We start from the raw sequence: 12,148 nt of genomic DNA on the forward strand, positions 1-12,148 counted from the left end.
GTAACCCCTTCTGCCTTCCAGCTGACAAAGTGGGCGGGGGGGGGGGCGGGGAGCTTGAGGCTGTGGCTGCTGTGCAGGGGGAAGCGAAAGCACTCGGGGCCAGAAGTGAAAGATCCAGGTTCTAGTCCCATTCCACCATCACGTGTGAGACAGCAGCCTTGTGGACAGCAGTAACCTGCCTTTAAAACAAAGGTGTCAGATTCAATGCTTTCTGTGCTCCCTTCCCACTCTTGCCCCTTGCAGTCCTCTACAAGAACTGAACTGGCCTCAGTTCAGCCCTTCCTCTTGTAGTGTTCTGGGCAAAGCACATTTCACTCTAACTCAGTGGAGGAAGGGAAGATATCAACTCTCCTCCTTAAGTCTAACTCAAACCCCTCTTGCTGCTGATACCATTCATTGTGCTCAATGCAGATGAAAATGGCATCTTTCAGAAACTGTATTTCCCTCCCACTGTCTGCCTGCAGCCATCTCAGATGACCTTAAGTTTGAAAAGGATCTTGAAGACCACCTAAGCAGGAATGTGTTCAGTGGTACCTGTCTACTTGGACCCCTCCTCCTTTTGAGGCTGGACTTTCCATTGTGGGACAAGTCCAAGTCTGGAAAAGGTTTTCTTGCACTAAAAATCTGTTTCCTATAACTTCTGCCTACTAGTTCTGGTTCTGACTCCCAGGAACACGCAGAATGTTGGCTTTTGTTTCTTCTTTCAGTATTTAAAGATGAGTAGCACATTGCCCCTAAATCTACTATTATAAAAACACATATCCTCAATTTTTCAACTATTCCTTCTGTGAAGTAGCCTCAGGCCTTTAGCCTTCTTGGCCACACAATTCTAAATACTCTAATTTACCAATGTTCTGTTAAAATAAGGGGTCTATAGGGTGCCACCTGTTAGGCCGTCATATCAGGGAGGCAGAGGGCCCTCGGCAGTACAGAAGTTAAAGGGCCTGAATTTGAACTTTATCTCTGCCCACAACTACCTGTGTGACCTTGGGCAAAGCCTTCCTCCTCTCTGGACTTTGGTTTCTTCATCTGTAAATTGATTGTAGGTACCTTTTATCCTTTGATATTCCTTCAGCACTCCTTTTTGTCCCTTTCCGTATTATTCTCTTAGTCCTAGGTCCTCTACTGTGTTCTTCCCAGTATCCTAATGTTGGGGATCACAAAATGGGTCAGGAACTGGGACTGCAAGGAATTTTGATCCTGCTTAGGGACAATAATGAGGAAGGCAATGGTTCGTGCCATGGCTTTTCCTAGGAGCATGGACTCAGAGACACATGTTTAACTTAAGGTAGGTTCTGCTGAGACACTCAACTCCTTCTCAGGCCCATAGAGAGCAGAAGCAGAGCACATGAGAGATCAGAAAGTGTCACTTCATGAGTGCCAAGATGGGGGTACAAGATACTTAAGTGGGGAGGTCTAGGACCTGTGTGTTACACCTTCCTGTGCACCTCTTTTGCTTTCTGCTTTCTGTCTTCATTTACTGATCAGACTGAGCTCTCATGATCCAATGAGAAGAGCCGTCAAGGCCTAGAACCCTTAGTGCCCTCCCTACCATAACCTGCAGGCCACCTTCACAACCTAATCAAATGATCCAAGCCATCCATACCTTGTGCTGGATGAGGTCACTTTAATTTTTCCTTTTGTATGAAATTAGAAATGCAACAGGAAGGAATCATACAGAGGAAATTGGACATAGACCCCTAAGTCCCACTCTTAGGGGTACTAGGAAGAAGTGAGGGCCATGGGGGAGAGCTGGAGAGAGAAAAGAGGCAGGTGGGACAGGGTGGAATTGTCTGGGAATGGAGGGAGGGAGAAAGGATCTGGGAGCCCTGGAGCTGGAAGAGGGGCAAAACCCCAGAGGACTAGAGTGTCAGGACAGATGGATCCGAGGAAGGGATATGGGCGTTGCCAGCGAAGGGGATCCCTACACACACCTGAAGTTGCAGAAGGAGGACAAAAGGGAAAGGAGTAATCAGGGAGGAGGCAAGAGGGACCTGGCTAGGGCGCCCCTCCCCCTACCCCAAAGTGCACAACTGGGCAATAAATAGTAACATTTATAAGTAAGTAAGTAAGTAAATAAATAAATAAATAAATAAAAGTCATTGTAGAGCTAGGAGTTTGGTATGAGGGAGGAGCATGTAAGTGTAGTGAGCTCCTTTCTTCTACATAGGTCCAGGGCCCTTGCTCTACTTTAGACCCCAGGCTCCAGTGAGCAGGTTGGGGCTCAGTTATATGGGTGGTGAGAGCAGAAAGCCTGGAGGTGGGGTCTCTTCCCTTGCTGAAGGCAGCTTAAAGAAGGAGGGAAAAAAAGTAATAAAGACCCTACAGCCAGGAGAGCTGCAATGATGGGGCACCCCTTGCATCTAAGGGAGGAACTTGTGCGGGTTTGCACATTTTTGTGGTGGGCTTGAAAGGAGGAAGCAGGTTGAGATATGGTCCACTCATTCCCTGGGTTGGGAATGGGTGACATCACTCCTTACCGCAGGATCTAGATTTCCTTTTCTCTAGCTCTACACCCAAGGAGAAAATTGGGACTGTAGAAGCAGGAGGGCACACAGAGGGGGCCAAATAGTACAGAGAGGGCAAGGCACTCACTACCAAGTAAGATTCAAGGTCTGCACCCTCAGGAACAAGATAGAAAGCAAGACAGAAAGACTCATTCCCTAACTTCAGCTACTGAGATTCACCTCACAGGTATTAGCTCCCCAGGCACTTCCGCCAAACAGACTGAGATCTTTGAGGAAGAAGCCCATTCCACTCTAATCCCAGCCTATCTGCTTCCTGTTCTGATGGCCCTGCCCTACCAGGGGCAGGAGAAGCTGGAACAGGGTGGAAAGAAGAGTGTGTGTGTCTGGGTCCCTGATAATTTGGATGTGGGGTAGAAGAGGCAGCAGCCCATGAGAGAGCTAAAGGAGACACATGTGTGGTGGGCTTAGTAAATCCAGCAAGGACTGTATACCGGCCTCCCAAGCAGACATTTCTAACAGTGGGGGCCCAACCACAAACTTCAGAAGGTGTCAATAACAGCCTTGGGATGCCTGGGTTGGTAATAGAAAGTTGCCTTCACAACCAGCTGGTGGTGGGGCACTGTTCCTGGGCCTGGTGCCTAGGGGACTCCATGCCAGGGTATAGGGCTCAGGGAAGAAATGACTGTTGTAGCCAGTGGGTGATGAGAAGGGACCTAGCCAGGCCAGGCAGAGGGTCACATCCAGGCTGCCTTCAGACGTCCAGTACGTGGTTCAGGTAGGAAATGTAGCAGATGGCCAGACGCAGGATCTCAATTTTGGAGAGCTTCTTGTCCGGGGGCAGTGTGGGCAGCAGCTTGCGCAGCTCAGCGAAGGCCATGTTGAAGGCCTCCACACGGATTCTCTCCCGAGTGGCATGGGCTGTGCGGTACTTGGCCGTGGCCCGGCGTCTGCGCCGCCGTTCCTCTCGGCTCAAGTGCTGCAGGTCTTTCCTGCAAGGCTCTCCTAGCTCCAGGCCTCGAGTCTGGCCTCCTTCTGGACCCTTAGGCCCAGCCCGGTCAGGGCCCGCTGTGCCCCGACAGTCTCTGAAGCCTGACTCTGGCTCAGAGTGGGTGGGAGGCAGATCCAGCTCCATCGTGTCTGAGTTGAGCATCATGATGGAGGATCCCTGCTCTGTTGTGATCAGGATTCCTTCCCAACCCCTTCCCTCTGAGAGCCTGAAAAGCGGTTGTGGTAGAGGCAGGAAGGGCCTGGGGTGGTAGGGCCTGCCACCGAACTGAAGAAGTCTGAACCACTTCAGGGTTCCATGGTCAGGGTTCCAGTTGGGAGCCTGAAAGAGAGAAGAGGAAACTGATAGGGAGGAAGGAAGGACAGGACAACTCGGAGATGAGAAGAGCATAAGGAAAGTTTGAGATAGACTTGGAGGAAGGAGGTACTGTAAGTGTAGGGGAAGAAAGACAGAAACAAGGGCAGGAGGTGGGGGTGGGCAGCAGGAGAGTTAGGCATGTGAACACATTGTAAAAGAATAATAGAAAAGATGGTAAGAAGGAAGAGAATACAGAAAGTGAGGTACAGGGAAGGAGGAGAGGTGATGAAGAAGACATGACACAGAATAAAACCAAGCAAGAGAATTAAAGACCTAAAACTATATAGCTCCTAGAAGAAAACATGGGGAGGGGGGAGTTTCATGCCACTGGATTCTGCAATTATTTCTTAGATATGACACCAAAAGCACAGGCAAAAAAACCAAAAACAGACAAGTAGGACTATATCAAAATTAAAAACTTCTGTGTATCAAAGGCCATAGTCAACAGAATAACAAGGCAACCTACAGAATGGAAGAAAATATTTGCAAATCCTCTATTTGATAAGGTCTTAAAGACCAGAATATTATAAAGAACTGTACCTCAACAACAAAAGATCAAGTAACTTGATTAAAACATAGGCAAAGGACTTAAATAAACATTTCTCCAAAGACAATACACAAATGGCCAACAAATATATGAAAAGAAGATTAACATGATCACTCATTAGAGAAATGCAAATCAAAACCACGAGATATCACCTCACACCAATTAGGATGTATGCTATCAAAAATACAGAAAATAACAAGTGTGAAGATGTAGAGAAATTGGGACACTTGTACCCTGTTAATGGGATTGTAAAATGATGCAACCACTATTAAAAACAGTGTAGAGATACATATCCAAAAAATTGAAGTCAGGATCTTAAAGAGGGAGGTATCTGCTATGCAATGTTCATTCACAATTACCAAGATATGGTAACAACCCAAATGTCCATTCGCAGATGAATGGATAAGAAACCACATAGATGAACCTTGAGGGCATTATGCTAAATGAAATAAGCCAGTCACAAAAAGACATATTGTATGACTCCACTTATATAAGGTATCTAAGCAGTCAATTTCACAAAAACAGAAAGTAGAATGGTGTATCAGGAGCTGGGGAAGGCAGAAAGGGGAGGTATTGTCCCATGGGTGCAAGACAAAAAGTTATGGAGATCTGTTTCACTGCACCGTGAATATACTTAACACTATTGAACTGCACACTTAAAATGGTAAATTTTATGTTCTGTTTTTTTACCCCAATACATTTTCAGAAAAATGATAACAGAAAAAGAAAAAGAATTGAGCAACATGAAGCCACAGCTCCATGAGAGATTGGCTGTGACTCTAAACTTTTACTACTGAGGGGGAGAACTGCAAGTCTTGGCCCTGTGATCCCCTCCCTCCCATGGCCCCTCTCCATCCGTGTGTGGGGTGGGGGTGGGGGTGGTGAGGAGGCAGGAGTAAATACGCAGATTGCCCATTGTAGAGGGGACTGGGACATATGGAGCTCTGCCCAGCTGCCCCAGCTCAGTGACTACCAGACCACACCTCACTCCCAAACATGATCACTGCAGACACCAGATCCCATCAGCTTCTCCACTTGAGTCAGGAGAAGGTAGCTCCTCTGGCTGTGACTCCTCTGCTCAGGACCAGCTTTTTTCTCTAGTTTTGAAGTCCATAACCTTAGATTTTCCTCTGGCCCTTCCTCTGCAAGGAAGGTTGGAGAAAGGGAATATAAGCAGCTTTTCACTTGGCACCCTCCCACAGCCCGAGGTCAGTTCATATGCAGCCTATAGAGGAGGATGTGGAAAACTTCTTGGGGCCACCATTACGGAGCTTGGCTAAGGTTTGCTTGTCCCAGGGACCAAAAGATGTCAGGGCAAGACAGCAGGAACATGGCCCGGGCAGGCTAGGGAAAGGGCTCTGCTTTAGGGAGTGTTAAGCAGGAATTCACTGTAAGCTCAGCTGGATTTAACAGCCAGAAGCAGAAGCACCAAGGCTCTCTCACAGTCATCATCACCCCTTCCTAACCAACCTTGGTTCTCCTGCCTGACAGACACCCTCACAGGTATCAGGAACCCCCAAGCTTGCCCCACCCTACTGCATAGCAAACAGACTCGATTGCAGTGGACAAATAGTAACTATGCTCTGTGGGTGGGGGTGTCAACATTTGACTGGCAGGTACAATACAACCATAACACAAAACAGAAGGTGGTTAATCCTGAAATTTAGAACACAGTCCATAGTCTGGGGTCCAGAGGAACAAGAGGGGATGGCAATAGTGTGGGAGGTTCCACAATCTGCACCTTCTGGTACATATTCAGTTCCCCAATTCCCCACCCCTATGCTTCAGGATTCCAGCTGTGGAGTTCTCAAGACATCTCTCATCTGGTCTGATTCTCCCTCTGGCCAGGCCCCATGTCCCTGCATCCCTGATCACTTTGCCATGCGCTCCCTTCCCCTCTGTCTGCTCCCAACCTGACCCCTTCCCCTTCTCCATCTGGCCCCATTGTCCTTCCCAGCTCTAGTCCTGGCAGCAGCTTCTGTTTACTCATCAAGTCCTCACCCCAAATCCATGTCTCCTCTCAAAGTTCCAGGCTCCAAGGATCAGGGAGAGCAGCAATTCCAAGCATCTAGGACATGACTTTCTGCCCCACTTCTGCCATTCCCAACCCGAATGAGGAGAGATAGGCACAGAGTCAACAGGGAGAAGTAGGTAAGAGGGTGGTACAGGTCAGAGAGACACAAAACACTGGAGAGAGAAGTAAAGGGAGGCTCTGGGAGGGGACTTGAGCCAGAATGGGAGCGACATGCCCACCCCTCCCTAACCCGTGGTTCCCCTTTTACCTAAGAGGACCCTGTGAGGGGATCCAAGCTGGCAGGACAGGGGCAGCGTTGATAGCCCCAGTCTCTTCTGGCTGCTCAGAGCTCATCCATCTGCAAAATAAGTGACCAGCTTTCTACAGCTCTCAGGGGCAGCGTGGCGTGGCTGTACAGGCTCCAGGGCAGATGAGAGGGGTACACATGTTGGGGATATAGGACCCAGGCGGAAGGGGTGGGCTTGGTCAGGTACTGGGCCACCAGTACTCACACAAGGGCACACACATTCACAGACATACACACCTGGGCTGGCCCAGCCCTATGTGTATATATATGGAGACACACACACCCCCCCCAGCTCTCCATTGGCTGGCCCAGGCTCCCCCCTCATCAGTATTAAACAGGCAGGCCAGGCAGCCATTGGCAGAGGGACCCTGGAACCCCCCACTCTGGAAGCTAGGGGTGGGGGCTGGCCCTGGGGGGCGGGTAGGCAGTAGGGGAGCAGGGACATCTGTTCTCCATGCATATTTCATAAGAAAGAAATAGAGAGCTGGGGAAGGGGTGGGGCTGGGGAGACAGCCAGGGCATGATCACAGATGAACCCCTCAGTCTCCCACAGCAGAGGCAGCAGGGACAGAGACCCCCAGCAAACTCAATTTTAGTGCCATAGTCCCATTCTAAGTCCCAGCATGACTTTGAATACTCCTTCCCATGTCTCCTTTTCCCTGGGAAGAAGGCTCTCCAAGGCATTAACAGGGATAGGTAGAAAGCACAAGTAGACAGTATAAAGATGCAGAAGAGGACCCATGCATGAGCCCTTGCCCTCATCATTGTGGGACTCAATCACCCACACCTTCTTATTCCAGCCCCCATTCTCCCACCTACTCTATCACCCAGGGAAGCAGGATCAGATTCCTGACACAGAGCACAAGGAGTTTTTCTATGCTGCCCAGCCCAACCTGATCCACTGGGAATTAGGGGCTCCTCCGGAGGAGTCAAGCCTAAAGGAACAAAGTGGAAGAGAAAGGAAAAACCAGCATATGAAGTACACTGGGGTAGGAGGGCAGGGCAGCCCCAGCAGGCTTCGCATATGCTGGGGCATCTAATGAGCAATTAGAAAACTAGATATGAAATTATATGCAGTTTGGGCTGGTGTGGCTCAGTGGATTGAATGCCGGCCTGAGAAACAAAGGGTCACTGCCAGGCCTAGACCTTAGTAGGACCAACCACATCTCATGTTTAGGCTGTAGGAGGCATTTGCCATTTCCCTCACTGATCAACCTTTTCTGGTTGAGACATTCCCTAAGGAAGGCCTGCAATTCCTCCCCAAGGTCCCCCACCCCTTCCTACCACCAGGTCTGGGAGGTGAGGTGCAAACTCCCACCTGGGCAGGCCCAGACAGGTGCCCAGAAACCAACAGATGGGCTGAGCTAGAGGGGGAAGGAGGCTTGAGGAGGGGGGTTGACAGGGCAGGGGATCAGGTGGCATCTCAGTTCTTGCATCATCATTTCCATGGTGCTGATTAAAAACCAATCTCCACCTAATGAGCCCCCAGCAACAATTTTAGCTTCCCCACCCTCCTGCTCTCTATGCCATCCAAGAAACTGGGAAACTGAGAGATGCATGTGAGTGTGCCATGAGGGAGAGGAGAGATACTGACAAATGGGAGATGGAAAGGAAGCAGGTGAAATGAAAGGGGAGTGGTGGGGAGAGTGGGGAAGGGTGGGGGAGAGAGAGAGATAGGTGGCCAAACAGAATCATCAGAGTCACTGGGTAACAAACATGGAGAAGACTTGTCACAGGGAGATGGAGACATAGGGGAGATGGAGATAAAAAAGAGAGGAAGGGAGCAGAATTCTCCCAGGTTGCCAAGGCTTTGTGGGAGACTCAAAGTTACAAGATATGAGTGGGGCAGGGACATAGGATGGAACCTGAAAAGAGGAGAGCATTAAAGAGACATGGACCTGGAAGAAATATAGACGTGGAGAAACACAGATGTTCAGGGATGGGCAGATACTGACCCTGGAACAGAGTCCCAAGGAAATCCCCAAGACAGGGTAGAGACATACAGACATGGGAAAGACAGAGCCCAAACAAGTTGTAAGAAACCAAAAAAATACCCCAGATGAGAAACGGGTGGGGAGACACAATAAACAGAACTAAAGAGATGAGGGACTGTTACTGATCCCAAAGGATAAGACAGTGAGGGAAACAAAAGCAGAACCTACAGAGACCTTAGAAGCAGGAGGAAAATGTGGTGGGGGTGGGGAGGGGATGTAGAGAAAGAAGGAACCAGATCCCCGTACCCAGTCTCTCTCCTTCTGGCCCTTCAGCTCAGATTTTTGACCCTCCAGCCTTGAGGCATCCAGCCCACGCTCTCCCCAGTGCGAGCTGAGGTTTGATGATAAAGGGGGCTCTGAGAGTGCTCTGGAACCACCTCCTTGTCCTCTGCATCTGTCATCTCAGGATCCTGGACACTGGGGCCCCCAGTCAGTCATTATTCAGGGATTCAGTTTTTGCTCCTTAGGGGAGTAATGAGAACATAAGTGTGTGACAAAAAGGAGCTGAAAGCCTAGAATGGTAGAAAGAACCACTAATTGTACTGAACTTAGGGCCAGTAGACTTGGGTCTAAGGCCTGGTGACCCTGAACAAGTCACTTAAGCTTGACTGAGTCTGTTTTTGTCATCTGCGAAGTAGGGACAATAGGGCTTTCTGCACAGGGTTTTTATTATACAATGCATGGGAAAGTGCCCAATACATTGTGAAGTGCTGACCCCAACCTTTACATCTGTGCACAGTGATCTAAAGGTGGCAAGAAGTTTCCTACACATATATGGGGTGTTATGACTGAGAGAGGTTGGAGAGCTCAGGTTGCCCTCCAGCCCCCCTCAAGAGTTGTGTGAAGTCTTTGCTGTAAGGGAAATGGGAGGAACAGAACCACAGGATGGGGGGATGCTGATGGTTCTATAGTTTTATTTTGCATTTTATAGGTGTTCTCTTTTTCAGCTTTGTACAATCTCTTTTCATCACTAACACAGCCTTTGAGGTAGACTGTTGGAAAAGGAGGCTGGTGTGTAGGGAAGACCCTGGGGCCTATGACTAGTCCTTGAGGGTGGGGGGAGGGCCTGAGGAGCTTGGAAGCAGTGCTTTGGCAGAAGAGAGGGTGACATATGTGGGGAGCCCTGGGGACCCAACCAGGAAAGCTGCTGGCAAGGAGAGCTCACAGTGTTAACCCTTGCTGTGCCACATGGCCTGACCCTTCCTGGAGTAGCCCATGACAGAGGGTGCTGTGTTCTGGGTCACAGGAACAAGGCAAGCAGGAGGACTCGTTTTCCTGGGGAGCAGCCGCAAGTCTTGGATCTTCTTCCGTACTTGAGGTTCTCCCCTTGCCTGCTCTACTCGTCTCTGTCCCCACCTCTCTATGTCTCTAGAAGGTGACAGCGGGTCTCCACTCTGGCTAACTACACAATCTGTTACTCTCTGCTGCCAGCCTGGCTGGAGGCCCCCCTTTTCAGTGCCCGAGCCCCTGAGCTCTCTCTTGCTTCTGGCTCCCTAGCCTTGCAGCCTTTGTCTCCTAAGGCAGCCTCCCTTTTCTTCCTCTCCACTCATCTCTCCTCAGCTCAGAGCCCATATTCTATCTTATTTTGACCTCCTATCACTGTATCCCCTCCCCCAGCTGCTTCTCTTCCCTCCCCCATCCATCTGTCTTCCCTGAAGCTCTCTTCTTTGTGTCCATCCATCTGTCACCACCAGCTCAGGGCCCACTCCCCTCACAGCCACGCCCACCTGGCCTTTCTCCCCTCGGGCTCAGTTTCCTTTAGCACTCCCAGGCTTCCTTTCCTCCTTCAGCCCTGCTAGGTCTCCCTATTGCCTATATCCCACTACTTCTTTGTCCACTCTCCTTCCCACCTGCCCCTGCCCCATACCCCCTTTCATCTGTTTTTCTTTTCCTTCAATTTCTCTAACTACTCCTCGGTTGATGGGGGAAAGGGGAGAGTGGGAACTCTAGGGTCCTAGCCCCCAGCCCCTGAGCAGCTAGCCAGCCTGAACCAGAGGCTGGTAACATTCACTCACAGTTGCATCACCACCTCAGGCCTCCTGAGATAACCCCTGCACTCCTGCTCAGTTTTTCCTGGCTAGGAACAGAGGCCATAGCTTCCCTTCTCCACAAAAGGAGTGTGGAAGCTCTTCTACTGAGTGAAGATTCAGGAAGGAATTTGACCCGAGGCCCATTCAGACCCTGTCCTTCCAAGGGTCTCTGCTTCCCAAGCTCAACTTTCAGGAATTCCTGCCAAGTTTTCTTTGTAGATGGGATTGAGGGCCAGGTCTCTTTTCTATGGCATATGCCACAATTTCCCCAAATTCCTACTGTGTCTGGGTTAGAGGATAAGTGCATCTCAGGCCCCCCTCTCTATATTGACTCCAAGATCTAGAAAGTTCATGAATTATCAACCTGTCAAATCAGCCCTGTCCTGGAGTTTAAGATGAAAGAGGGAAAGGAAGGCCACACAGAACCAGATGTCAGTGCCAACAGAGGGACCTCAGAGAGCACCCAATTTCTCATTTCGTAGATGAGAACACTGGGGCCCAAAGAGTGTGCCCTTTCCAAAGTCACACAGATCATCAGGGCTCACTAGAAAATCTGGTCCTGAGCTCTTCCCGCAAGAGGAAGCTCCTCTTTATGAGCCCCTCCCAAAGCAAACCTTCCATCTGGTTTCAAGTAGAACCTGTTCACAGCACTGGTTTGGTTTTACAAGGAGCACATGCTGCCGTGCCTGGTTGTTTTATCTTGTATCATGTCCCACCCTGCCATCTAGACTTTGGGTCTTCAGTCTCTGAGGGAAGGCGGACTTATCCCAAACCTGTTTTATGTTGCTGGGATAATGTCTTGCCCATAGCCATGTTCAATAAATGTTTATTACTGCTACAGCTGCCAGTGCAGATATAAGACACGTCCTAGTCTCAGCTCCTATCTGCTGTATGACCTTGGGCAAGCCACATCATTCCTCTTGGTTACTGTTTCCCCTATCTATCAACTACATTAGGCCGTACACATAATTTCTAAGGTCTTAATTATATGGCCCCTAGAAGAAACAAGGTACTACTGAATAAGATGGAATCTTGGTGCAGAACACCAGACTCTGAAAAATCTCCTCAGATGATGGGATTTTTGGAGCAGTGGGCAAGATGTGGGAAACAGAAGAGGAGCTGGGGAGAGAGGTCTTGGGGAAGGGATGTATATTATTCAACTTTCATGGGGTGGGTGAAGAAAAGGTGCAGTGTAAGCTACCCATGGGTAGAAACAGGGAGGGAGGGAAGCCCTCTGAGAAAGGGAGGGGCTGGAGAGTACATTTCAGGAAGCACAGGGGGTGAGCAAGGCCTACAGCAACTAAAAGGGAGGCTAAGGAGTTACATTCTTTGGCCCTAAGGTGCTGCCAGCCAGTCCCATGTGATCTCCAGGGCAGAGGAGGTAGCCGATGAAGAGCCAGATCAGTCTCAGAAAGGTAGCCCCAG

The 12,148-nt window shown here is 49.7% G+C and overlaps 1 protein-coding gene across 1 annotated transcript; it reads right to left on the reverse strand.

Moving 5' to 3' along the window:
* Nucleotides 1-1,651: 1,651 nt before the first annotated feature.
* On the reverse strand, nucleotides 1,652-6,914 carry NHLH1 (nescient helix-loop-helix 1). The gene is made up of 2 exons (XM_037059783.1): nucleotides 6,661-6,914; nucleotides 1,652-3,795 (listed from the first exon to the last, which is right to left on the reverse strand). Exon 2 carries the CDS (start codon nucleotides 3,619-3,621, stop codon nucleotides 3,220-3,222), a length of 402 nt encoding a protein of 133 aa, XP_036915678.1. The 5' UTR covers nucleotides 3,622-3,795; nucleotides 6,661-6,914; the 3' UTR covers nucleotides 1,652-3,219.
* Between the last annotated feature and the right edge of the window lie 5,234 nt (nucleotides 6,915-12,148).

Source organism: Sturnira hondurensis, unplaced genomic scaffold (assembly GCF_014824575.4).
Source record: "Sturnira hondurensis isolate 20B ecotype Veracruz unplaced genomic scaffold, ASM1482457v3 Scaffold0011299, whole genome shotgun sequence".
In the NCBI taxonomy this organism is placed as follows: domain Eukaryota; kingdom Metazoa; phylum Chordata; class Mammalia; order Chiroptera; family Phyllostomidae; genus Sturnira; species Sturnira hondurensis.

Coding starts and splice junctions, on each gene's coding strand:
- NHLH1 (XM_037059783.1), bottom strand. CDS start 3,621: ATGATGCTCAACTCAGACACGATGGAGCTGGATCTGCCTCCCACCCAC.